Raw genomic sequence first — 22,506 nt, forward strand, 5'->3', positions numbered from 1 at the left:
CACACAGAGTTGACTGGACTGGTAAACACAGATGTGATGCGACACGATAAACATCATCTATGTTGCTACACTGTAAAAGTGGTGGCTTGAGGAGAAAGTGAATGTACCCCAAGATGCATGCTTGTATGCAACAATTATATAGAAAGTATTGCTCAGGGTTAAGGACTTACAAATAGTAATACAAATTTGCCCTTTGCTAGTACATTTGTCTTCTCACTACAGGACCATTGTATTCCCATTACATGTCACACAAGTCAAATAGAGAGCTAAATGTCAAACTCATAACTAATTCAAAATAATACTTTCGTGTGTAAAGACAGTGGATTTAAATAAGTATAAATCAGATAAAAATTGATCTTTATTCTTTTGCAAATTGATTTGATATTTGTACTAACTAAAAAGAGTACACGCGAAGTCTGTGCATACCTGGCAGAATCATAAAAACAATTAGTCTAGGCGCACTACAAAAATACTCTTTTGCAAAATAAATGCGGCTAAAGTGGATCGAACACCTGACCTTTAGATCTTCAGTCTAACGCTCTCCCAGCTGAGCTATACCCGCATCTCTTTCCGTTTTTCAACACTTTTTGCCACCGTTTTCGGAAAAAAGTTGTTCCAGACAAGAAAAAACGTATTTCCTCGATAACTACCAACTCCAACAACTCGAAATTACACAACTTTGCTTGCCTTTGGTAACAGTTTATTGTGTTATAGTTTCAAATTTGTCGAACACCTCCTTGATATTTTTTTAAAAATTTTCAAATTTATAAAAAAATATTCTCCGTCATGGCTACCAATCTACAGGGTATGGATATGAATCAGCTTCAAATGATTCTTAATCAGCTCCAAGAACAACTTACCTCGGTTACTGCTCGCGTCAACGAACATGATGGTCTTCTTGCTCGTTTAGATACTCTGGAAAAAGAGAATTCAGAGTTGAAAAAACTTTTACAGGACAAGGACCTTGCAATTCAAAAATTGCAGGGTGCAGTCTCCGGTCACGTGGTCCCCTCTGGTTCGAGTCGGCCCACGGCGGTAGAGGGGTCAACCCTCAAAACTACTACTGGCTCTATGAATACTAAGGCTACTAAATCACCTAGCTATGCAAATGTCGCAAAGGCTGCTGCTACTCTTCCTGATCCTGCTACTGAAGCTAAGCAAGCTAAGAAGCGTCTTGCTATTGGTCGCGCCTTTACAACTGCTGCTCGTAAAGGTCCTCAAGGTTACCAATATGTTTATATTGGTAGATCTAAGAAGATTGCACGCTCTGAAGTTCGCTCTCTCTTGCGCAAAGCCGGCGTTGATTTGGGTCGTGTGCTTGACATCTGTTTCCCAGCATCCGATGTTATTGGCATCCTGGTGCATGTGCAATATGTTCAGGATTTTACTGCACTTTTGGAGGCTTGTGAGGCTGAATTCTTCTTCGACTTTGACCCTTTGGACCCTGCTAACATAGCTGATCCTAAGTATGACTCTTTGACTCTGGATCAACGTACTGCTTTGATCATGGAATTTACTGCTGCTCGGTGTCTGCAAACCTTAGCTTTCCTACGTCCTCTGAATGTCAGTGGTGTTGGTAAGTACTTTGTTGAGCAAGGCTGGATTTGTGACGAAGACCTTTCTGTTTCTGTTGGTGATGCCATTCAACGCTTTGCAAAGAAGGAACCCAAGAGGGCTAACTTCTTGTTCCGTCGCAAGATTAATGCTGACTCTGCCAATGAAGATTCTGCTATGGAACAATAATGTGTTCCACCACTGAGTCCTTGATACTGTATACCCAAAATGATAACCCTGTCCACTCCTTATTTGTCTCTCTCTCTCTTTGGAATGCCAATGGTCTTCGTCAATCAGTGATTCACGATGTTCTCTCTCATGTCCTGGATACTCATGTCTTGCTGGTTACTGAAACCTGGCTAACTTCTGGCTCTTTTCCTACAGATTGGTCCCAATACCATCTTTACGGTTCGAAAGTACCTGGTGCCTTCAACCGTGGTTCTGGTGGTATTACTGCTTTTGTCTCTCCTTCCTGTCCTTACTCTGTCTATCAACTCCCATCCTATAATCCGCATACTTTGTCCCTTAAGGTTGGCTCCCTTACGGTCCATTGTGTATACTTACCTCCACCCTTATCATCTGATAAGGTGCTCTCGGCCCTTAGTTCATTACCTATGACTAGGGATACTATTCTATGTGGCGATTTCAATGCTCGGTTGGGTTCTCTCACTGGTGATGCTATCTCTAATGCTCGTGGTAATGCTCTCAAACCTTGGTTTGATGAACGTTGCTTGTCTGTGCTCAATGCGTCTTTGGCTTTTGGTGTTACGACGTACTCTTCTTTTCGGCAGCAGCAAGAATTGAGTAGTATCATTGATTTGTTTTTGACAAATATTGGTGATGTTGCTTTGGTGAATCCTCAACTGGTGGTTGAGTCTGATCTGTCTCTTGGTTCTGACCATCGATTGATGTCACTTACTTTCGGGTATGTGCCACCTCTTGATGACACTGTGGCTCCTGGTGATTCTGTTCTGGCTCCTCGGCGTCAATGGAAGCTCTCGAAATTGACGAAAGAGAAGCCCTTGGGCTTACTCCGCGAATCCTTTCGATCTTCTGTTGCACCTCTGGTTGATTCTCTTTCTGGTTTGGTGTCTGCTCCTCCTGGTGTTCGTCCAGATATTGATGCACTCAACGATTCTCTGAATCAATGTTTGTATGAATCTCTGGATAGTTCTATTGGTGTGAAATCTGGTCGTCCTGGCCATTGGAAGAAGTACTGGACGCAAGAAATTCAGGATGCTGCTACTGCACGTGATCACTCTTATAGTCAATGGAGGCATGCCTTTGGTATTGTCAAAGTTGAAAAATGGTCCTTATACAAAATTGCGCATCGCAAGTTTCGCTCCCTGGTGCAAGCTGCAAAGCGAAGGTCCTGGAAACAGTTCTGTGGTATTCTAGAAAAGGATTTCTCAAAAGCTACTGCTGCTATCAAGCGCATCAAGCGTAACAAAGAGTCTTCTGCTACCTACAGTCATCCCGACGGTCCTGCTGCTTCTGTTTCTGCTATGGGTTCTCATCTCGCTTCAGTGTATGATGGCTCTCTGCTTGCCACTGCTACTCGTCCTGCTGCTCCTCCCACTTTTGACTCTGTTCTGCCTTTTTGTGTGCCTGTGGATTTGTCACTGTTCGATGTTGATACTCTTGTATCTCACATTCAGCGGCTCCCAACACATAAAGCTCCTGGTCCAGATCATATTAAAGCTGAGATGCTCAAGTCCTTGGTCTCTGAGATTGCTCCGGTGTTGTCTCTGTTGTTCACTCTGTGTTACCAATGGTCGTATACTCCTGCTCTCTGGCGTCATGCCCAAGTCTTCCCCATCTTCAAGAAAGATGATGCTTCTGATCCCGCCAACTATAGGCCTATTTCCCTGACTTCTGTTGTGCGCAAACTGTTTGAGTTCTCTCTCATGCCTGAGCTGGATGCCCATTCTCCTGCCCTTGACATTGCCCAAGGTGGTTTCCGCCCTCAACGTAGTCCTCTGGATCAAGCCCTCTGCTTGCATGACTTGATGCATGATTACTTTGTTGCGCACCGTCGTCGTCCTGTTGTCGCTTTCTTGGATATCAAGTCAGCATATGACACAGTCGATCGTCGTGTTATCTGGTCTGCTTTGGCTGGTTCTAGTCTTCCTCGTGCTGTTCTGGGTCTGTTGATCAACATGTTTGATGATGTGTCTGTCTCTGTCTTGATTGCTAATCACAACTCGACTGCCTTCTCTCCTGTCACTGGTGTTCTGCAAGGCTCAGTGCTCAGTCCTCACTTGTACTCGTTGTATATCAACTCTTTACCAAGTCTTTTGCGTTCTGGTGCTACTGGTGCTACTATGCTGCCTGTGCCTGGTGCTGATGCTCCTATTGCTATCAATAGTCTCCTGTTCGCTGATGATGTGGCTGTCTTTGGTTCAAAGTCTGAGGTTCAGCGTATGTTGGATCTTGCTGCTGGTCATTCTGTCTCTCTTGGATATAGGTGGAAGCCTTCCAAATGCGCTGTGCTTGGTACTGCTGCTGCTCTTGCTGGTTCTCCTCTTGTACTATACAATGAAGCCCTGCCTGTCGTTGACGAATTTACATACCTTGGTATGCCATTCCGATACAAAGGCCTGCATGCTCCTGGTATTCTGTCTCTGCGTTCTGCTGGTGCTGTCAAGACCATGGCTCTGTTAAACTCTGTTGGTGTCAACCGCAATGGTTTCTCTTTGCTGCTCTCCCCTCGCTTGTACAGGACATTTATTCGTCCTAAGCTTGAATACGGTCTGGCCATCTCGCATCTCTCTGCTCGTGATTTCACTGCTCTGGATACTCTGCAAAACCGACTTGTTGGCATGTTCGTGGGTAGTACTTGGGTCAATGTCGCCAAGCACATTACCTGTCTTCCCAGTATCAAACATCGCTACAATGTCCTGGCTACCCGTTTTGCTCTGCGTGCTGATACTCTGCCTGACGATTGTCTGCTGGTTCTGCTTCGTGCCCATTTGCACTATACAAGGTTGGATCGTTTTATATGTGAAAACCCTCTGTATCAGTCGCTGACTGACCCTGTTCCTTCTTCTGCTGGCTTGCGTACTACCTTTGCTGCTTATTGGCAAGATCAGGTTGATCTCCAACTCTCTGCTGCTACTGTCACTGGTCGTCATACTTTGCTTCGTGCTTGTCGTCCTGATACCACAAGGCCTGATCCCATACTCTATCTGCCTCTTGGTCGTATTGCCCGTAGTCGTTTGGTCCGCTGGCGTCTTGGCCGCTTTACTAACATGCGTGAGGAGTGTCCCTGTATGTCACCTGCAGGTGTCTACATCTCTCGTGATCACTTTATGTACTGTCGTGCTCTTGATCCTGCCTTGATCGATGCCTTGCCGCCTGCTCCACCTGGTATGCACCGTATTGACCATGCTCTTAATTGCTTGCCCACTAATGCCTCTGCCGGTCCTCCTGATTTCTGGCCTGCTCTACTGAACCTCCTGTATGCTATCGATTGCCTTGTGCATCCTCTGGCTGTCATTGCTCCGGATCCAGATCCAGCGTCTCTTTGGTACTCCAGTACTGGTTGATCTGACAGGGATGAACATGTTCCATTGTTGTTTTCTACGTACGGCTCCTCGGTGGTAAGTCATTATCAAAGTTCCCATCCGTTGGTTGTCCCTCGAAATCCTCAATGTGAGCACCACTAGTCTCCATGTCCTGTACTCTTGTCACTGCATTTTTTTCTCCTTTGAAAGTGCTCTGGAGGGGTTTTTTTAGTTACTTGCTCTATATTTGTTCTTGAAGTTAGGCTATGCTCACATCGAGTGCCCATTAAACTTCTTATAAATAAAAACAATCTTTAAACTGAGCTATACCCGCATGGATGTTTGAATGGCTCACTTGGTTAGAGCTTCATGCGGAAGCAGTGAGTATGCCGAGAGGTCGTGGGTTCGAATCCCACCTTCGCATCCATATTTTCCACCTTTCTAACCTGGCATGTTACTCGGTATTTGCGCTTGCACGTTTAGGTGTGCTGCGGTGCGTCTGGCCGGTTTCTATCTTGAGTCCTGTTCGTCTCCCCCGTCTTGCGGCGCGGCCATTGCTATTCCTCCCTCTGTTTTCTCCTCCTCTCTGGTGGGTTTTGATGCCGTTTTCTTTATTGGTCCCCTCCCTTTTAGCAGCCCCCCTAACCTTTAATTTAAGAACATTCTTTTTCCCGCCGAATCACTGTTAGTCTTGCAATTTTATGGTCATACCGATTCCGCAGTTGACTACATTTGTAAATAAAAAAAACCGTTATTAAACTGAGCTACCGTGACCCACAAAACTGTCCCAATGTTTAGCAATTTTTACTTTCAGACCTTACCACCGGACGAGAAATTATCCAATAATAATGAGTCTAGTATTTTCTAAGAGCTAAAACTGCTTTCTTTATATCCTCTAATTTGTACAAGCATACAGCTGTAGAATCACAAGCTGTGGTTGGGCAAAGTCATTAGGAACATTGGGACAGTATTGTGAGATCTTTTGAAAGATCACGAATTCGGTGATAACTGAAACCCACAATTTGGAAAAACCTCGAGAGCGTCGTATAAGAAGGCCTCATATAGCGCAAGTAGTCTCCATTATCCAAATCGGAGTTTTAAATATCAAGTAGGTCGATTGTCAAGCCATGAAAGCCATTGCTGTCTCCAAGGTTAATTCTGCAATCACAATGCTTCGAAGCGGTGTTTCGACTCGGGAAATTGCTGAAAAACTGTCTTTGGGTAAGTCTACTATTGGGCGAGTCAGAATGGAGCATTGTCCGGGTGTGAAAACCTCGAAAGGTGGTGGTCCTACAGTGTTGTCTGAAGCCGACAAGCGCTACTGTGTTCAAAAGGTAACCAAGGAGCGGGTTTCAAGCGTCGTCAAGGTCACAAAAATCTTGGAGAAAGATTTCCAGATGAAGGTTCATCCGGAAACCGTTCGTAGAGCACTCCGCACTGCGGGCTTAGGGGCTTTCGAGAAGGAAAAGAAGCCTTTGCTTAGTGACGCTAATGTCAAGAAGAGACTTGCGTGGTGTAAACAGCACAAGGACTGGACTGTTGACGACTGGAAACGTGTTATTTGGACAGACGAGACCAAAATTAACCGTTTCTACTCAGATGGGCGACAGTGGGCCTGGATCCGATCTGATGAACAGCTTCAAAACCACCATGTCAAGCTCACGGTAAAACACGGTGGTGGTAGTATCACACTTTGGAGTGCCATTACGTATGCTGGTGTTGGCTGGAAGTGCATGATAAATGGTAATATGGATAAAGCACTCTACAAGAAAATCCTTCAAGACGAATTGGAACAGACTATTGCCTTTTCCGTTGAGAAATTGGGCTTCAGCCGTGAACAAGTGATATTTCAGCAAGACAATGATCCCAAACACACCTCAAATTCAGTCAAGGATTACCTTCAGGAACAGTCATACCAGGTCATGGAGTGGCCCCCACAATCTCCAGACTTGAATCCTATCGAAAACATGTGGGTTTTGTTGAAAAGGCGTCTCAATGAGTAGGAAACCGCAACCAAGGGTATGAATGAATTATATGAGCGAGTAACTGAGATTTGGTATGACCAAATGAAGCCGGAGGAGTGCAAAAAGGTTATAGAAAGTATGCCTCGACGTATTGCGGCCGTTATCAAAGCAAAAGGGAAATGGGCAAAGTATTAAAGTCTTATAAAATAATAAAACTTGATTTTTCCAAATATCTCACAATACTGTCCCAATGTACCTTATAATTTTGGCTAATCACAGCTTGTGATTCTACAGCTATGTGCTTGTAAAAATTAAACGATATAAAGAAAACAGTTTTAGCTTTTAGAAAATACTAGACTCATTATTATTGGATAACTTCCCGTCCGGTGGTAAGGTCTGAAAGTAAAAACTGCTAAACATTGGGACAGTTTTGTGGGTCACGGTAAGTAAATGTTGAAATCACCCATAACCATCCAAGGTGTGTTGAACACATCAGACTAAATAGAAAGAGAGAGAAAATCAGAGAGAAATGAAGGACGGTCAGAAGACTGCGCTGGACCATAGATGTTGGCCACTTTGCACAAAACATTGCTTGAGGCATCTACGACAGATGCAACAAGACAACGTTCGTCCAACAATACCTCCGTATCCACCAAAGAATAGCGAGAATTGAGACATATAATAGCACAGTGCTTGGACACAACGAGAGAACAATTACGAAAAGCAAAAGAAAAGGAACGGACTTGGGATTCAGTGAGAGTAGATTGAGAGCGGAAATGAGATACCTCTTGCAAGCAAAGGATATCCAGATGGAGAGAGGAGGAGCGAAGATAAGATGAAAACTCTTTGAAATTTGTAGGATTAGACTGCATGAACAAGCTACGCGTGTTCAAGGAGCCAATCTTGATGCCTAATTTTGTACTCATTGAGCCCTACGGGCGTCTTGCTTAGTCTTGAGAAGCGCACGGCCATTAGTCTTGCTATTCTTGACAACACCAGAAACACCACCAGAAACACCACCGGAAACAACACCAGAAGCAACACCAGACTTGTTACCCTTAGCACCAGTACCAGAAGCAACACCAGAGTTACTCAACTTGCTACCACTGTTTATACCAGCACCAATAGCACCTTTCAGGTTCGCATTGACCTCCGTTCTTTTGCGCTGAGCAAGATCCTTCAACTTGGTCAAATTCAACATCTCCTCAGGCGAGTCAATGTTCATATTCACAGCCACCTCAGTGGATGCATACTTGGAGTAGGCAGAACCACGCACGGTGTGGAACTTGAGGCTTTACAGACTAAAATTCACGGAAAAAAAAGAATAAAAAAACAGTAATGTCAACTTGATAAAGGTATGTTTTATTATCAAACTAACAGGTGTAAAGTAAACTGAAGTCTCTCTACTGGCCAGGTAGATGATTCTTCTTATATACTATAACAATGGATAAAAGTTCTATTAATTAGATTAACAAATAAGTCAACTCAGATCAACTAATGTCTAATCATGCTAAAAGACAACTCCAGCAAGCTAATCATGATTTAGCTCTGTCTGGATGAATAATTAGACTCTCATCCGAAGTACCCTGATCTATCCTTTCCATAAGGATAATTAATATCGATCTAGTAGCATGTATCCGATAGGTACAGTCTTCTTAGTTTATATTAATAGTACATATCTGAGTGTATATCGCTAAGCATACATCTTTAGCATGTATCTGGATATATGGCATGTCTATAGCATATCGTATGCATGTCTATAGCATGTCTCATATATAGTACAAGTCTGTAGTACATAAAGTATCTGTAGCTAGTATCACGGATATAAGCATGTGTCTTATAGCGTGGATCATGAAGTGCACATCTGAAGCAACAAGCTGATATCGCATTAATCTTGGTGCCTATCCAGATATGATAAACATTCGTAGTCAATGTCGGAATACAAGTATAAGTCTATAGCGCCATCCATCTTTGTGGTGTTATCTATAGCCTATATCTTATATAGTATGAATTTTATAATAGTACTAGCGTATCTGAAGTCCATATCTTCTTATAGTATAAATCGATATCGTACATCTAATCCTGTGTACATACAGTTTATATCTAAATCTGGTAACTGGATGAACTGTCGGAATGCAGATCATAGTGGATGTATTCCACACACGGTATCCAGCTTCTTGGGAGCTCCAGCAAACACAATCTTGTCGTCCTCCATGTCCTCATCCTCATTCATACTTACCTGGTGGTTATCTTCACTCAGAAGATCCAAATCCTCGTTACCAGTGGACTCATCATTTTCAGATTCGTCAACACTTTCACCCTGAAGAGATTCATCCTCGACTACACGATAGTCGAGTTCTTCTTCTTCTACCTTCTCCACCTCCTTACCTACGCCTAATTTTTCCTTCTCAATATACTCCATCAATTCCACAGTGTTCTTACGAGCCAGAGTGACATCCTCAGAATCCTCAGAATGATGGTGAACTTTGTGCTTCTTGGTGAAATTTGCAGACTGAACCTCCTTTTCAGGACAAAAACGTAACATGTGCCCTTGCTTATTGCACCTAAAGCAACGACGTCTAGCCAATTCAGGACATTTGGCGCGAACATGACCGCTGTGTTGACAGAAATGACAAACAGGTGGAGCACCTTGATAAGTCGCTGGCACAAAACAGTCAAATTCGCTCAGATAGAGCATTCTATCTAGGGGCTTGGCCTCCTGCCACTCATCCCCTACCTGAAATCCAACAGAAGTATCCAAAATCACCGAAAGTTTACCCTCAAAGTAACCACGGTGAGTAAACTTCTTCACTTGCAGTACCTTACCAAAGTACGACAAGGACTCCATAAGATCCGACAAAAAAGTGGTCTTGTCCACCATACGCATAAGTGTAAACCGCACATGCTTGACATCCCCAAATTCAGCACTTTCCTTGGAGGTAGACGCTTTGTACACTACACCTTGTACAGTCACCCCTTCACGCATAGCCAGTTGTGCATGCTCCACCTGAGCAAACCTGGCTTCAATCAGCAGAGAACCATCAGCACGAGAATCATACAAACTAAGAGGTCGAAATTCCACGTCAGGTGAGATTTGATCCTGAATCACTTTGTAAGCGGCAACACGATCAGGAAACAAAGTTTTCTGAAACGTGAACAGAACAGAACCAGAAGAAAGGGATTGCTGAATAATCGCCATAGCCTTGCTTGCCAAAATTTGACCCTTTAGGTCGTTATCTTCATAGAGAACAGTACCCACCAGTGGTACATCAGTTGGATTGTCCAATCGTCGCTTGTTGGGTTGGAGAAATCGACCCACCTTTTGACGTGAAGCTCTTTGAGCCCAAGTCAATTCAGATTGGGAAGACATGGAGTGTAACAGACGTAGAGTGTCACTTGTAATCTAGAGTGTAACTAAGTCGCGTTGTTGAAAAAGTAGTGAAAAAGATGAATTCGACGAAAAATTGCTGAATCGATCTGAAATCAAGATATGTTATAGAGCTGAAATGGGTATATCTAAATATACTTAGATGCAAGATGGATGTATCCTAGTTGTTGAGATATCGTCGTTCAAATTTGGCAAAAACAAAAACTTTTTGAAGATGTATAAAATTCTACAAGACCTTTTTTTTTGTATTAAAGTGTATCTTTATTAGCTTTAAATTTATAATCTATACAGAATTCACAGGCAAGACCAAGGTGCCAGCTTGAACACTTGCCAAAGAAAGAGAAGAAAAGAGTGTACCATGGTCTTGACGGACCATGTTGATAGCAGCAGAAGCTATCCAAGGCTCCTCGTCTATGACGCATCGCCAATGATACTTCCAAAGTGTACTGTAGGCAGCACCCAGAGCAATCAGAACATCCTCATCGATCACCAACAAATCTGAACCACTACAAAAGGTAGTCAGCGCCAACCAAATAGAAGAAGCAGAGGGGAGTAGCTCTTGAAGTGACAACAAAGAGACTATATCCTGCCAGAAAAATGACTTGATATGGCAGCCCACCACGAAATGGTAAAGGTCCTCTGTAGCAAAACCACAAAGAGCACAAGCAGGAGACAGAACTTTTGTAGGCATAATCTTATGACACCACGAGCGGTGCGGGACACGGTCATGTAGCAATCGCCACCAAGGTGTGAAAGCCTTTGCAGGCATTTCCAGGGACCAGAAAAGACGCCACGAAGCAGGAGACAAAACTTTATAAGGCCGCCCTGGCAAAAACAAACTTTTTTTTTTTGTATTAAAGTGTATCTTTATTAGCTTTGAAATTTATAGTCTATACAGTAATTATAGGCAAGGCCAAGGTGCCAGCTTGAACACTTGCCAAAGAAAGAGAAGAAAAGAGTGTACCATGGTCTTGACGGACCATGTTGATAGCAGCAGAAGCTATCCAAGGCTCCTCGTCTATGACGCATCGCCAATGATACTTCCAAAGTGTACTGTAAGCAGCACCAAGAGCAATCAGAACATCCTCATCGATCACCAACAAATCTGAACCACTACAAAAGGTAGTCAGCGCCAACCAAATAGAAGAAGCAGAGGGGAGTAGCTCTTGAAGTGACAACAAAGAGACTACATCCTGCCAGAAAAATGACTTGATATGGCAACCCACCACGAAATGGTAAAGGTCCTCTGTAGCAAAACCACAAAGAGCACAAGCAGGAGACAGAACTTTTGTAGGCATAATCCTATGGCACCACGAACGGTGCGGGACACGGTCATGTAGCAATCGCCACCAAGGTGTGAAAGCCTTTGCAGGCATTTCCAGGGACCAGAAAAGACGCCACAAAGCAGGAGATATCAACAAATGGGCAGGCAACTTCAAGGGAGGACCCATACGAGAGGTAATGGTACCCTTTGCAGGGTGCCAATACCTTCGCAAAGCACCAAGAGAGAGACGAGCAACCGGAGCAGCAGAACGAGACGAGTTGGAGACAGTCCAATGAGTACAATCTGGCATCCAAGAGGTAGCACCATCAGAACGGGGCATAGTAAAATAGTCTGCTTGAGACAAGACTATCTTACTATCCATGACAGGCGGGAATACCAGAGAGACAGGACCACGATCACGGTTCAAGGCAAGAAAAACAGGGCGCAAAACACGAGATGACCAAGCAAGATGGGAAGTGACACCATCAACTATACCTAGATCAGGTTGCCAGAAAGAGACATCCGACACTAAGAAACGAGGATCAAGAGATGATGGATCACGAGGAGGACGAACAGAAGGCACAGTACTGAGTACAGAACACAAGGGAAGATCAAGAAACCACCTAGCAGACCAACCAGAGGAAGGAACTAACTTTGGCAATCTCAACAGAAGCTTTCCGAGATGTGTTAGAGCAGGCACAGAAGACACACGAGACTGGTAAAGACCAGGAAAACAAAACCACGGCAAGATGGACTTATGACCAGTGTAAACTTGAAAAGCATACACCAACCAAGAGGAGACAAAATCACTGGGAGAGGGTGGACGCAACAAACGTTGCAAATAGACAAGATGCAAAGCTAAGCTTTGATCTGCTATATCCACGAGACCAACACCACCAAATTTGCGAGGAAGACACAAAGTAGACCAGGCAACACCGGGGCGAAAAGACACCAGATACTCACGAACCACCTTTGTGAGCAACTTCAACCACGACGCAGTTACACCACCACCAGGAACAACACGCAACAAATGATATACCTTTGACAACAGTAACGAGTTAGCCACTAGTCCTGCTCCCCTAATGGAGAGATTCCTTTGTTTCAACAAGTTACTGTGTCGCTGGACCTTCACCAAGACACCATCAAGATAGTCTTGAAGTTGACTTTCAGTATGATACAAGGGATAACCCAAGTAACGTACTGCACCACGAGAGTGAGCGTCATGCCACTGGAGACCAGTAGAATCAGCCAAAGCAACCCAAGCAGAGTGAGACACACCAGACAACGACACCAACACTGTCTTGCTGATATTGACTTTCGCATTAGATGCTCGGCCATACAGATCAAGAACAGACAACAACACAGACCACTCTTCTGGCGAAGACAAAAACACCTCAAGATCATCCGCATAGCTCAGAATCTTGACAGGAGGAGGAGCAACAGAGCCACTAACAAAGTCCAAAGTCCAATTCCGGGCACCAGTACCATGATCCACACGAACTTCAACCGGTGAAGGCTTCCATTTACGTGGGATATCAACAGGAGACAGAGTAACACCAGAGAGACCAGGACAAGCAAGAAGAGAACGAAGCAAAGGCTCAAATGCCAGATTGAATAGCAATGGAGAGAGAGGATCACCTTGACGAAGACCTCGCAACTGAGGTACAGGAGCACCAAGCCAACCATTGATAGACACTGAAATCTTGGTTCCAAAGAACAAAGAAGACAGACAAGACACCAACTCACCAGGGAAACCAAACCGGAGCAACACACGACAAAGATACTCGGGATGAACCCGATCATACGCCTTCTCTTGATCCAACAAAACAGCCACTTGAGGTAAATCAGGAGCAACAACACGCAAGTGAGACATCAACAACTGATTTAACCAGCCATTGTCAGAGATCAGACGATGAGGGAGAAAACCAGTTTGATAAGGGTTGATTAACTTTGGCAACACTTTGTTCATACGATTAGCAATGAGCTTTGTAAATAACTTGGCATCACTGTTAATTAAGGACAAAGGTCTCCAGTTAACCAACAACTGAGGGTCACCCTTCTTGAACAATAAGACCATACGAGTTTGCTGCCACGAAGGAGGAAACACACCAGAAAAAGCTGCACCCAACACATCCACAAGCAAGTCAAGAAAATCAGTTGAAACACCAGCAAGATATTGATATAATTCAAAAGGCAAACCGTCAAGACCAGGACTTTTAGACTTGGGAGCATGAGTGAGCAGAGACAACAAAACCTCGCGAGTTGGAAGTTCCATTAGCATATCACCATCCAAAGATGATAGACGTACATCAGTTGGAACATTCCCCAGGAGAGTATCGATAGCTTCAGCATCGACAGCATCAGGGGTATATAGCCTTTGGTAAAAACCTTGTGCCTCCCTGTTGATAGCTGCTGCTTCCACCAAGATATCTCCAGTAGTAGAGCACTTTAAGGATTGAATTGTCTGTTGAGACTCTCGCACCTTGATCGAACGATAGAAATACTTGTTGCTACGTTCTCCCTGTTCTAACCAACGAGTGGCAGAGCGAAGCATATTCTGACTAGTCTCTTTCTGTATCTGATTCTCAATCAAAACTTCTAGTTGCCTGACCTGCTGCTCAGCATCACCTGTAGCAGTAGACACTCTGTCAGTTTGATCAATAGCATTCCTAGTCTCAACACCTGATACAGACGTTGACAGAGCCCTAATACGTTCCAGTTGAAGCGTAAAAACTTTGTTCTTGAATCGTGCTTTCATGCTTCTAGTGTACTTTTGTGCACAGCACTTTAGTAACAACTTGAAGGATTCCCATCTAGCCACCGTGCTTTCAGGGTCACCACTACCACCTTGACTAGTATTGACACCCTTAGACCCACCACCAACAGCACCAGAGAAGAACAATGACACCGTGGCATTCAACAACGCAACAAATTCCTTATCATCAAGCAGAGTTGGATTAAACCGCCAACTACCAGGACCAATACTAGCTGTCGCAGGCAACATTTCAACAGTCAAAAGAGAGTGATCCGTCCACCTACTGGGCATATATAGTAACTGACTATTAGTCAAACGAGGAGCAAGAGAAGAGTGACCAAAGATGTAATCAATACAAGTATTGCTCTTTGGAAACGTAGCTAAACCATCCGGATGACAATTGACAAAGTGAGTACGCAACCAGTGAACAAAAGGAGCGACATCGGCTTGACGAGAAGTAGGCAAAGAGTGCAAGTGAATGTTGAAATCACCCATAACCATCCAAGGTGTGTTGAACACATCAGACCAAAGAGAAAGAGAGAGAAAATCAGAGATAAATGAAGGACGGTCAAAAGACTGCGCTGGACCATAGATGTTGGCCACTTTGCACAAAACATTGCTTGAGGCATCTACGACAGATGCAACAAGACAACGTTCATCCAACAATACCTCCGTATCCACCAAAGAATAGCGAGAATTGAGACATATAATAGCACAGTGCTTGGACACAACGAGAGAACAATTAGGAAAAGCAAAAGAAAAGGAACGGACTTGAGATTCAGTGAGAGTAGATTGAGAGCGGAAATGAGATACCTCTTGCAAGCAAAGGATATCCAGATGGAGAGAGGAGGAGCGAAGATAAGATGAAAACTCTTTGAAATTTGTAGGATTAGACTGCATGAACAAGCTACGCGTGTTCAAGGAGCCAATCTTGATGCCTAATTTTGTACTCATTGAGCCCTACGGGCGTCTTGCTTAGTCTTGAGAGGCAATTTGCCATTGTTCTTGCTATTCTTGACACCAACAGCACCAGCAGACTTGTTACCAAGAACACCAACACCAGTACCAGAAGCAACACCAGCACCATTCACAGCCTTCAAATTGGCATTCAATTCCATTCGCTTCCTCTGAGAGGCCTCCTTGAGCTTAGACAAACCCATCATCTCCTCTGGAGAGTCAACATTCATAGTAAGAGCCACCTCATTAGAAGCGTATTTCGAGAATGCAGAGCCACGCACATCAGGAAGCTTCTTGACACCACTACCAGCAAGCACGATCTCATCATCTTCTTCCATAGCATCATCTCCGTGTAACTTATCCTGATGATCTTCACCTTGAAGATCCTCCATTTGCACCTCCAAATTATCACTTTTAGTGGACTTGTCATTTTCAGACGCGTCAACACCATCAACAACACCCTGAAGAGATTCTTCCTCTTCGTCTACTACAGACTCGAGTTCTTCTTCTTCGACTTTCTCTTCCACTTCCCTACCTGCTCCTAGCTTTGCCTTAGCAACGAAATCCATCAAATGCACCGTCTGTCGACGTGCCTCAGTGACCTCCTCCGAATCCTTCAGTTGATGATCCACCTTTTGCTTCTTGGCACCAGATTGATCCTCCTTATTAGGACAAAAACGCAACATGTGACCATGCTTTCCACATCCATAACATCTACGCTGGAGCAACTCAGGACATTTAGCGCGGACATGACCACTATGACGACAGAAATGACAAACAGGAGGAGCACCCTTATATGTCGCTGCGACAAAGAAATCAAACTCGCTGAGATAGAGCATTCTATCTAGAGGTTGAGCCTCCTGCCACTCACCACCCTCTACCTGATATCCCACCGAGGTATCCACCATCACCGAAAACTTGCCCTCAAAGAAACCACCACGAGTGAACTTCTTCACCTGCAGGACACGACCATAAAACGACAAAGACTTGATCAAATCATGCAAAAAAGTGGGTTCTTTGACGATGCGCATCAAAGTAAACTGGACAAACTTCAAATCACCAAACTCCTTGCATTCCTTGGCGTGAACAGCCTTGTACACCATGCCATTCACGTTAACACCAGTTGTCATAGCCTTGTTCGCATCATCCACCTCCTCGAACTTGGCTTCAATAAGCAAAGAACCATCGTTCTTTTCATCGTAGACACTTAAAGGACGAAATTCCACCAGAGAAGACACCTGGGTTTGAATTACCTTGTACGCATCCACACGATCACCAAACAAACCCTTACGGAAAGAAAAGAGAACTGAACCAGAAGTAAGTGCCTGCTGCACAATCGCCATTGCCTTACTAGCTAAGATTTGACTCTTCAAATCATCATCCTCAAACATCACAGAACCCACCAAAGGGTAAGAAGAAGCGGCGGCCTCCACCGAACGCCTCTTGGATGGCTGATAGAACCTCATAGTAGAACCACGAGATGCACGTTCAGCCCAAGTCATTTCAGAATTGACTGACATAGAGTGTAACTTGTAACTGGAGTGTAACTTTTGTTGACCTTTGTAAAAAAAAATAGTGAAAATGTTGAATTCGTCGAAAAATTGCTGAATCGATCTGAAATCAAGATATGTTGTAGAGCTGAAATGGATGTATCTAAATATACTTGGATGCAAGATGGATGTATCCTAGTTGTTGAGATATCGTCGTTCAAAGTTGGCAAAAACAAAAACTTTTTGAAAAGTGATGTATAAGCGAAAGAGCTTTTTTTTTTTTTTTTTTTTTGTATTAAAGTGTATCTTTATTAGCTTTGAAATTTATAGTCTATACAGTAATTATAGGCAAGGCCAAGGTGCCAGCTTGAACACTTGCCAAAGAAAGAGAAGAAAAGAGTGTACCATGGTCTTGACGGACCATGTTGATAGCAGCAGAAGCTATCCAAGGCTCCTCGTCTATGACGCATCGCCAATGATACTTCCAAAGTGTACTGTAAGCAGCACCAAGAGCAATCAGAACATCCTCATCGATCACCAACAAATCTGAACCACTACAAAAGGTAGTCAGCGCCAACCAAATAGAAGAAGCAGAGGGGAGTAGCTCTTGAAGTGACAACAAAGAGACTACATCCTGCCAGAAAAATGACTTGATATGGCAACCCACCACGAAATGGTAAAGGTCCTCTGTAGCAAAACCACAAAGAGCACAAGCAGGAGACAGAACTTTTGTAGGCATAATCCTATGGCACCACGAACGGTGCGGGACACGGTCATGTAGCAATCGCCACCAAGGTGTGAAAGCCTTTGCAGGCATTTCCAGGGACCAGAAAAGACGCCACAAAGCAGGAGATATCAACAAATGGGCAGGCAACTTCAAGGGAGGACCCATACGAGAGGTAATGGTACCCTTTGCAGGGTGCCAATACCTTCGCAAAGCACCAAGAGAGAGACGAGCAACCGGAGCAGCAGAACGAGACGAGTTGGAGACAGTCCAATGAGTACAATCTGGCATCCAAGAGGTAGCACCATCAGAACGGGGCATAGTAAAATAGTCTGCTTGAGACAAGACTATCTTACTATCCATGACAGGCGGGAATACCAGAGAGACAGGACCACGATCACGGTTCAAGGCAAGAAAAACAGGGCGCAAAACACGAGATGACCAAGCAAGATGGGAAGTGACACCATCAACTATACCTAGATCAGGTTGCCAGAAAGAGACATCCGACACTAAGAAACGAGGATCAAGAGATGATGGATCACGAGGAGGACGAACAGAAGGCACAGTACTGAGTACAGAACACAAGGGAAGATCAAGAAACCACCTAGCAGACCAACCAGAGGAAGGAACTAACTTTGGCAATCTCAACAGAAGCTTTCCGAGATGTGTTAGAGCAGGCACAGAAGACACACGAGACTGGTAAAGACCAGGAAAACAAAACCACGGCAAGATGGACTTATGACCAGTGTAAACTTGAAAAGCATACACCAACCAAGAGGAGACAAAATCACTGGGAGAGGGTGGACGCAACAAACGTTGCAAATAGACAAGATGCAAAGCTAAGCTTTGATCTGCTATATCCACGAGACCAACACCACCAAATTTGCGAGGAAGACACAAAGTAGACCAGGCAACACCGGGGCGAAAAGACACCAGATACTCACGAACCACCTTTGTGAGCAACTTCAACCACGACGCAGTTACACCACCACCAGGAACAACACGCAACAAATGATATACCTTTGACAACAGTAACGAGTTAGCCACTAGTCCTGCTCCCCTAATGGAGAGATTCCTTTGTTTCAACAAGTTACTGTGTCGCTGGACCTTCACCAAGACACCATCAAGATAGTCTTGAAGTTGACTTTCAGTATGATACAAGGGATAACCCAAGTAACGTACTGCACCACGAGAGTGAGCGTCATGCCACTGGAGACCAGTAGAATCAGCCAAAGCAACCCAAGCAGAGTGAGACACACCAGACAACGACACCAACACTGTCTTGCTGATATTGACTTTCGCATTAGATGCTCGGCCATACAGATCAAGAACAGACAACAACACAGACCACTCTTCTGGCGAAGACAAAAACACCTCAAGATCATCCGCATAGCTCAGAATCTTGACAGGAGGAGGAGCAACAGAGCCACTAACAAAGTCCAAAGTCCAATTCCGGGCACCAGTACCATGATCCACACGAACTTCAACCGGTGAAGGCTTCCATTTACGTGGGATATCAACAGGAGACAGAGTAACACCAGAGAGACCAGGACAAGCAAGAAGAGAACGAAGCAAAGGCTCAAATGCCAGATTGAATAGCAATGGAGAGAGAGGATCACCTTGACGAAGACCTCGCAACTGAGGTACAGGAGCACCAAGCCAACCATTGATAGACACTGAAATCTTGGTTCCAAAGAACAAAGAAGACAGACAAGACACCAACTCACCAGGGAAACCAAACCGGAGCAACACACGACAAAGATACTCGGGATGAACCGATCATACGCCTTCTCTTGATCCAACAAAACAGCCACTTGAGGTAAATCAGGAGCAACAACACGCAAGTGAGACATCAACAACTGATTTAACCAGCCATTGTCAGAGATCAGACGATGAGGGAGAAAACCAGTTTGATAAGGGTTGATTAACTTTGGCAACACTTTGTTCATACGATTAGCAATGAGCTTTGTAAATAACTTGGCATCACTGTTAATTAAGGACAAAGGTCTCCAGTTAACCAACAACTGAGGGTCACCCTTCTTGAACAATAAGACCATACGAGTTTGCTGCCACGAAGGAGGAAACACACCAGAAAAAGCTGCACCCAACACATCCACAAGCAAGTCAAGAAAATCAGTTGAAACACCAGCAAGATATTGATATAATTCAAAAGGCAAACCGTCAAGACCAGGACTTTTAGACTTGGGAGCATGAGTGAGCAGAGACAACAAAACCTCGCGAGTTGGAAGTTCCATTAGCATATCACCATCCAAAGATGATAGACGTACATCAGTTGGAACATTCCCCAGGAGAGTATCGATAGCTTCAGCATCGACAGCATCAGGGGTATATAGCCTTTGGTAAAAACCTTGTGCCTCCCTGTTGATAGCTGCTGCTTCCACCAAGATATCTCCAGTAGTAGAGCACTTTAAGGATTGAATTGTCTGTTGAAGACTCTCGCACCTTGATCGAACGATAGAAATACTTGTTGCTACGTTCTCCCTGTTCTAACCAACGAGTGGCAGAGCGAAGCATATTCTGACTAGTCTCTTTCTGTATCTGATTCTCAATCAAAACTTCTAGTTGCCTGACCTGCTGCTCAGCATCACCTGTAGCAGTAGACACTCTGTCAGTTTGATCAATAGCATTCCTAGTCTCAACACCTGATACAGACGTTGACAGAGCCCTAATACGTTCCAGTTGAAGCGTAAAAACTTTGTTCTTGAATCGTGCTTTCATGCTTCTAGTGTACTTTTGTGCACAGCACTTTAGTAACAACTTGAAGGATTCCCATCTAGCCACCGTGCTTTCAGGGTCACCACTACCACCTTGACTAGTATTGACACCCTTAGACCCACCACCAACAGCACCAGAGAAGAACAATGACACCGTGGCATTCAACAACGCAAACAAATTCCTTATCATCAAGCAGAGTTGGATTAAACCGCCAACTACCAGGACCAATACTAGCTGTCGCAGGCAACATTTCAACAGTCAAAAGAGAGTGATCCGTCCACCCTACTGGGGCATATATAGTAACTGACTATTAGTCAAACGAGGAGCAAAGAGAAGAGTGACCAAAAGATGTAATCAATACAAGTATTGCTCTTTGGAAACGTAGCTAAAACCATCCGGATGACAATGACAAAGTGAGTACGCAACCAGTGAACAAAAGGAGCGACATCGGCTTGACGAGAAGTAGGCAAAGAGTGCAAGTGAATGTTGAAATCACCCATAACCATCCAAGGTGTGTTGAACACATCAGACCAAAGAGAAAGAGAGAGAAAATCAGAGATAAATGAAGGACGGTCAAAAGACTGCGCTGGACCATAGATGTTGGCCACTTTGCACAAAACATTGCTTGAGGCATCTACGACAGATGCAACAAGACAACGTTCATCCAACAATACCTCCGTATCCACCAAAGAATAGCGAGAATTGAGACATATAATAGCACAGTGCTTGGACACAACGAGAGAACAATTAGGAAAAGCAAAAGAAAAGGAACGGACTTGAGATTCAGTGAGAGTAGATTGAGAGCGGAAATGAGATACCTCTTGCAAGCAAAGGATATCCAGATGGAGAGAGGAGGAGCGAAGATAAGATGAAAACTCTTTGAAATTTGTAGGATTAGACTGCATGAACAAGCTACGCGTGTTCAAGGAGCCAATCTTGATGCCTAATTTTGTACTCATTGAGCCCTACGGGCGTCTTGCTTAGTCTTGAGAGGCAATTTGCCATTGTTCTTGCTATTCTTGACACCAACAGCACCAGCAGACTTGTTACCAAGAACACCAACACCAGTACCAGAAGCAACACCAGCACCATTCACAGCCTTCAAATTGGCATTCAATTCCATTCGCTTCCTCTGAGAGGCCTCCTTGAGCTTAGACAAACCCATCATCTCCTCTGGAGAGTCAACATTCATAGTAAGAGCCACCTCATTAGAAGCGTATTTCGAGAATGCAGAGCCACGCACATCAGGAAGCTTCTTGACACCACTACCAGCAAGCACGATCTCATCATCTTCTTCCATAGCATCATCTCCGTGTAACTTATCCTGATGATCTTCACCTTGAAGATCCTCCATTTGCACCTCCAAATTATCACTTTTAGTGGACTTGTCATTTTCAGACGCGTCAACACCATCAACAACACCCTGAAGAGATTCTTCCTCTTCGTCTACTACAGACTCGAGTTCTTCTTCTTCGACTTTCTCTTCCACTTCCCTACCTGCTCCTAGCTTTGCCTTAGCAACGAAATCCATCAAATGCACCGTCTGTCGACGTGCCTCAGTGACCTCCTCCGAATCCTTCAGTTGATGATCCACCTTTTGCTTCTTGGCACCAGATTGATCCTCCTTATTAGGACAAAAACGCAACATGTGACCATGCTTTCCACATCCATAACATCTACGCTGGAGCAACTCAGGACATTTAGCGCGGACATGACCACTATGACGACAGAAATGACAAACAGGAGGAGCACCCTTATATGTCGCTGCGACAAAGAAATCAAACTCGCTGAGATAGAGCATTCTATCTAGAGGTTGAGCCTCCTGCCACTCACCACCCTCTACCTGATATCCCACCGAGGTATCCACCATCACCGAAAACTTGCCCTCAAAGAAACCACCACGAGTGAACTTCTTCACCTGCAGGACACGACCATAAAACGACAAAGACTTGATCAAATCATGCAAAAAAGTGGGTTCTTTGACGATGCGCATCAAAGTAAACTGGACAAACTTCAAATCACCAAACTCCTTGCATTCCTTGGCGTGAACAGCCTTGTACACCATGCCATTCACGTTAACACCAGTTGTCATAGCCTTGTCGCATCATCCACCTCCTCGAACTTGGCTTCAATAAGCAAAGAACCATCGTTCTTTTCATCGTAGAACA

General features: G+C 44.3%; 10 protein-coding genes and 1 non-coding gene across 11 annotated transcripts; 3 read left to right on the forward strand and 8 right to left on the reverse strand.

Moving 5' to 3' along the window:
• Positions 1-489: 489 nt before the first annotated feature.
• On the reverse strand, positions 490-562 carry ATC70_007306. Its single transcript has one exon. It is a non-coding gene; the product is annotated as a tRNA-Phe (tRNA).
• Positions 563-786: 224 nt separating this feature from the next.
• Positions 787-1,743, forward strand: ATC70_007307 (uncharacterized protein; the record flags this gene model as incomplete). Its single annotated transcript, XM_064826568.1, has 1 exon — positions 787-1,743. The coding sequence occupies one exon, from the start codon at positions 787-789 to the stop codon at positions 1,741-1,743; it is 957 nt and encodes a 318-aa protein (XP_064678428.1).
• A 425-nt stretch (positions 1,744-2,168) lies between these two features.
• ATC70_007308 (uncharacterized protein) lies at positions 2,169-5,102 on the forward strand (the record flags this gene model as incomplete). Its single annotated transcript, XM_064826569.1, has 1 exon — positions 2,169-5,102. The coding sequence occupies one exon, from the start codon at positions 2,169-2,171 to the stop codon at positions 5,100-5,102; it is 2,934 nt and encodes a 977-aa protein (XP_064678429.1).
• A 1,085-nt stretch (positions 5,103-6,187) lies between these two features.
• ATC70_007309 (uncharacterized protein) lies at positions 6,188-7,063 on the forward strand (the record flags this gene model as incomplete). Its single annotated transcript, XM_064826570.1, has 1 exon — positions 6,188-7,063. One exon carries the CDS (start codon positions 6,188-6,190, stop codon positions 7,061-7,063), a length of 876 nt encoding a protein of 291 aa, XP_064678430.1.
• Positions 7,064-7,946: 883 nt separating this feature from the next.
• On the reverse strand, positions 7,947-8,249 carry ATC70_007310 (uncharacterized protein; the record flags this gene model as incomplete). Its single annotated transcript, XM_064826571.1, has 1 exon — positions 7,947-8,249. The coding sequence occupies one exon, from the start codon at positions 8,247-8,249 to the stop codon at positions 7,947-7,949; it is 303 nt and encodes a 100-aa protein (XP_064678431.1).
• A 915-nt stretch (positions 8,250-9,164) lies between these two features.
• HOM6_2 (Homoserine dehydrogenase) lies at positions 9,165-10,394 on the reverse strand (the record flags this gene model as incomplete). Its single annotated transcript, XM_064826572.1, has 1 exon — positions 9,165-10,394. The coding sequence occupies one exon, from the start codon at positions 10,392-10,394 to the stop codon at positions 9,165-9,167; it is 1,230 nt and encodes a 409-aa protein (XP_064678432.1).
• Positions 10,395-10,695: 301 nt separating this feature from the next.
• On the reverse strand, positions 10,696-11,103 carry RHO3_2 (Rho GTPase; the record flags this gene model as incomplete). Its single annotated transcript, XM_064826573.1, has 1 exon — positions 10,696-11,103. One exon carries the CDS (start codon positions 11,101-11,103, stop codon positions 10,696-10,698), a length of 408 nt encoding a protein of 135 aa, XP_064678433.1.
• Positions 11,104-11,302: 199 nt separating this feature from the next.
• ATC70_007313 (uncharacterized protein) lies at positions 11,303-15,331 on the reverse strand (the record flags this gene model as incomplete). The annotated part of the gene is made up of 1 exon (XM_064826574.1): positions 11,303-15,331. One exon carries the CDS (start codon positions 15,329-15,331, stop codon positions 11,303-11,305), a length of 4,029 nt encoding a protein of 1,342 aa, XP_064678434.1.
• Positions 15,332-15,381: 50 nt separating this feature from the next.
• Positions 15,382-16,908, reverse strand: AFG3_2 (AAA ATPase afg3; the record flags this gene model as incomplete). Its single annotated transcript, XM_064826575.1, has 1 exon — positions 15,382-16,908. The coding sequence occupies one exon, from the start codon at positions 16,906-16,908 to the stop codon at positions 15,382-15,384; it is 1,527 nt and encodes a 508-aa protein (XP_064678435.1).
• Positions 16,909-17,209: 301 nt separating this feature from the next.
• COX6 (Cytochrome c oxidase subunit 6) lies at positions 17,210-21,243 on the reverse strand (the record flags this gene model as incomplete). The annotated part of the gene is made up of 4 exons (XM_064826576.1): positions 17,210-19,285; positions 19,330-20,065; positions 20,115-20,519; positions 20,681-21,243. The coding sequence occupies 4 exons, from the start codon at positions 21,241-21,243 to the stop codon at positions 17,210-17,212; spliced, it is 3,780 nt and encodes a 1,259-aa protein (XP_064678436.1).
• Positions 21,244-21,293: 50 nt separating this feature from the next.
• dcl1_1 (Dicer-like protein 1) lies at positions 21,294-22,430 on the reverse strand (the record flags this gene model as incomplete). The annotated part of the gene is made up of 2 exons (XM_064826577.1): positions 21,294-21,845; positions 21,903-22,430. 2 exons carry the CDS (start codon positions 22,428-22,430, stop codon positions 21,294-21,296), a joined length of 1,080 nt encoding a protein of 359 aa, XP_064678437.1.
• Between the last annotated feature and the right edge of the window lie 76 nt (positions 22,431-22,506).

This window comes from Mucor velutinosus, assembly GCF_035048745.1.
Source record: "Mucor velutinosus strain NIH1002 chromosome Unknown tig00001551, whole genome shotgun sequence".
Lineage (NCBI taxonomy): Eukaryota > Fungi > Mucoromycota > Mucoromycetes > Mucorales > Mucoraceae > Mucor > Mucor velutinosus.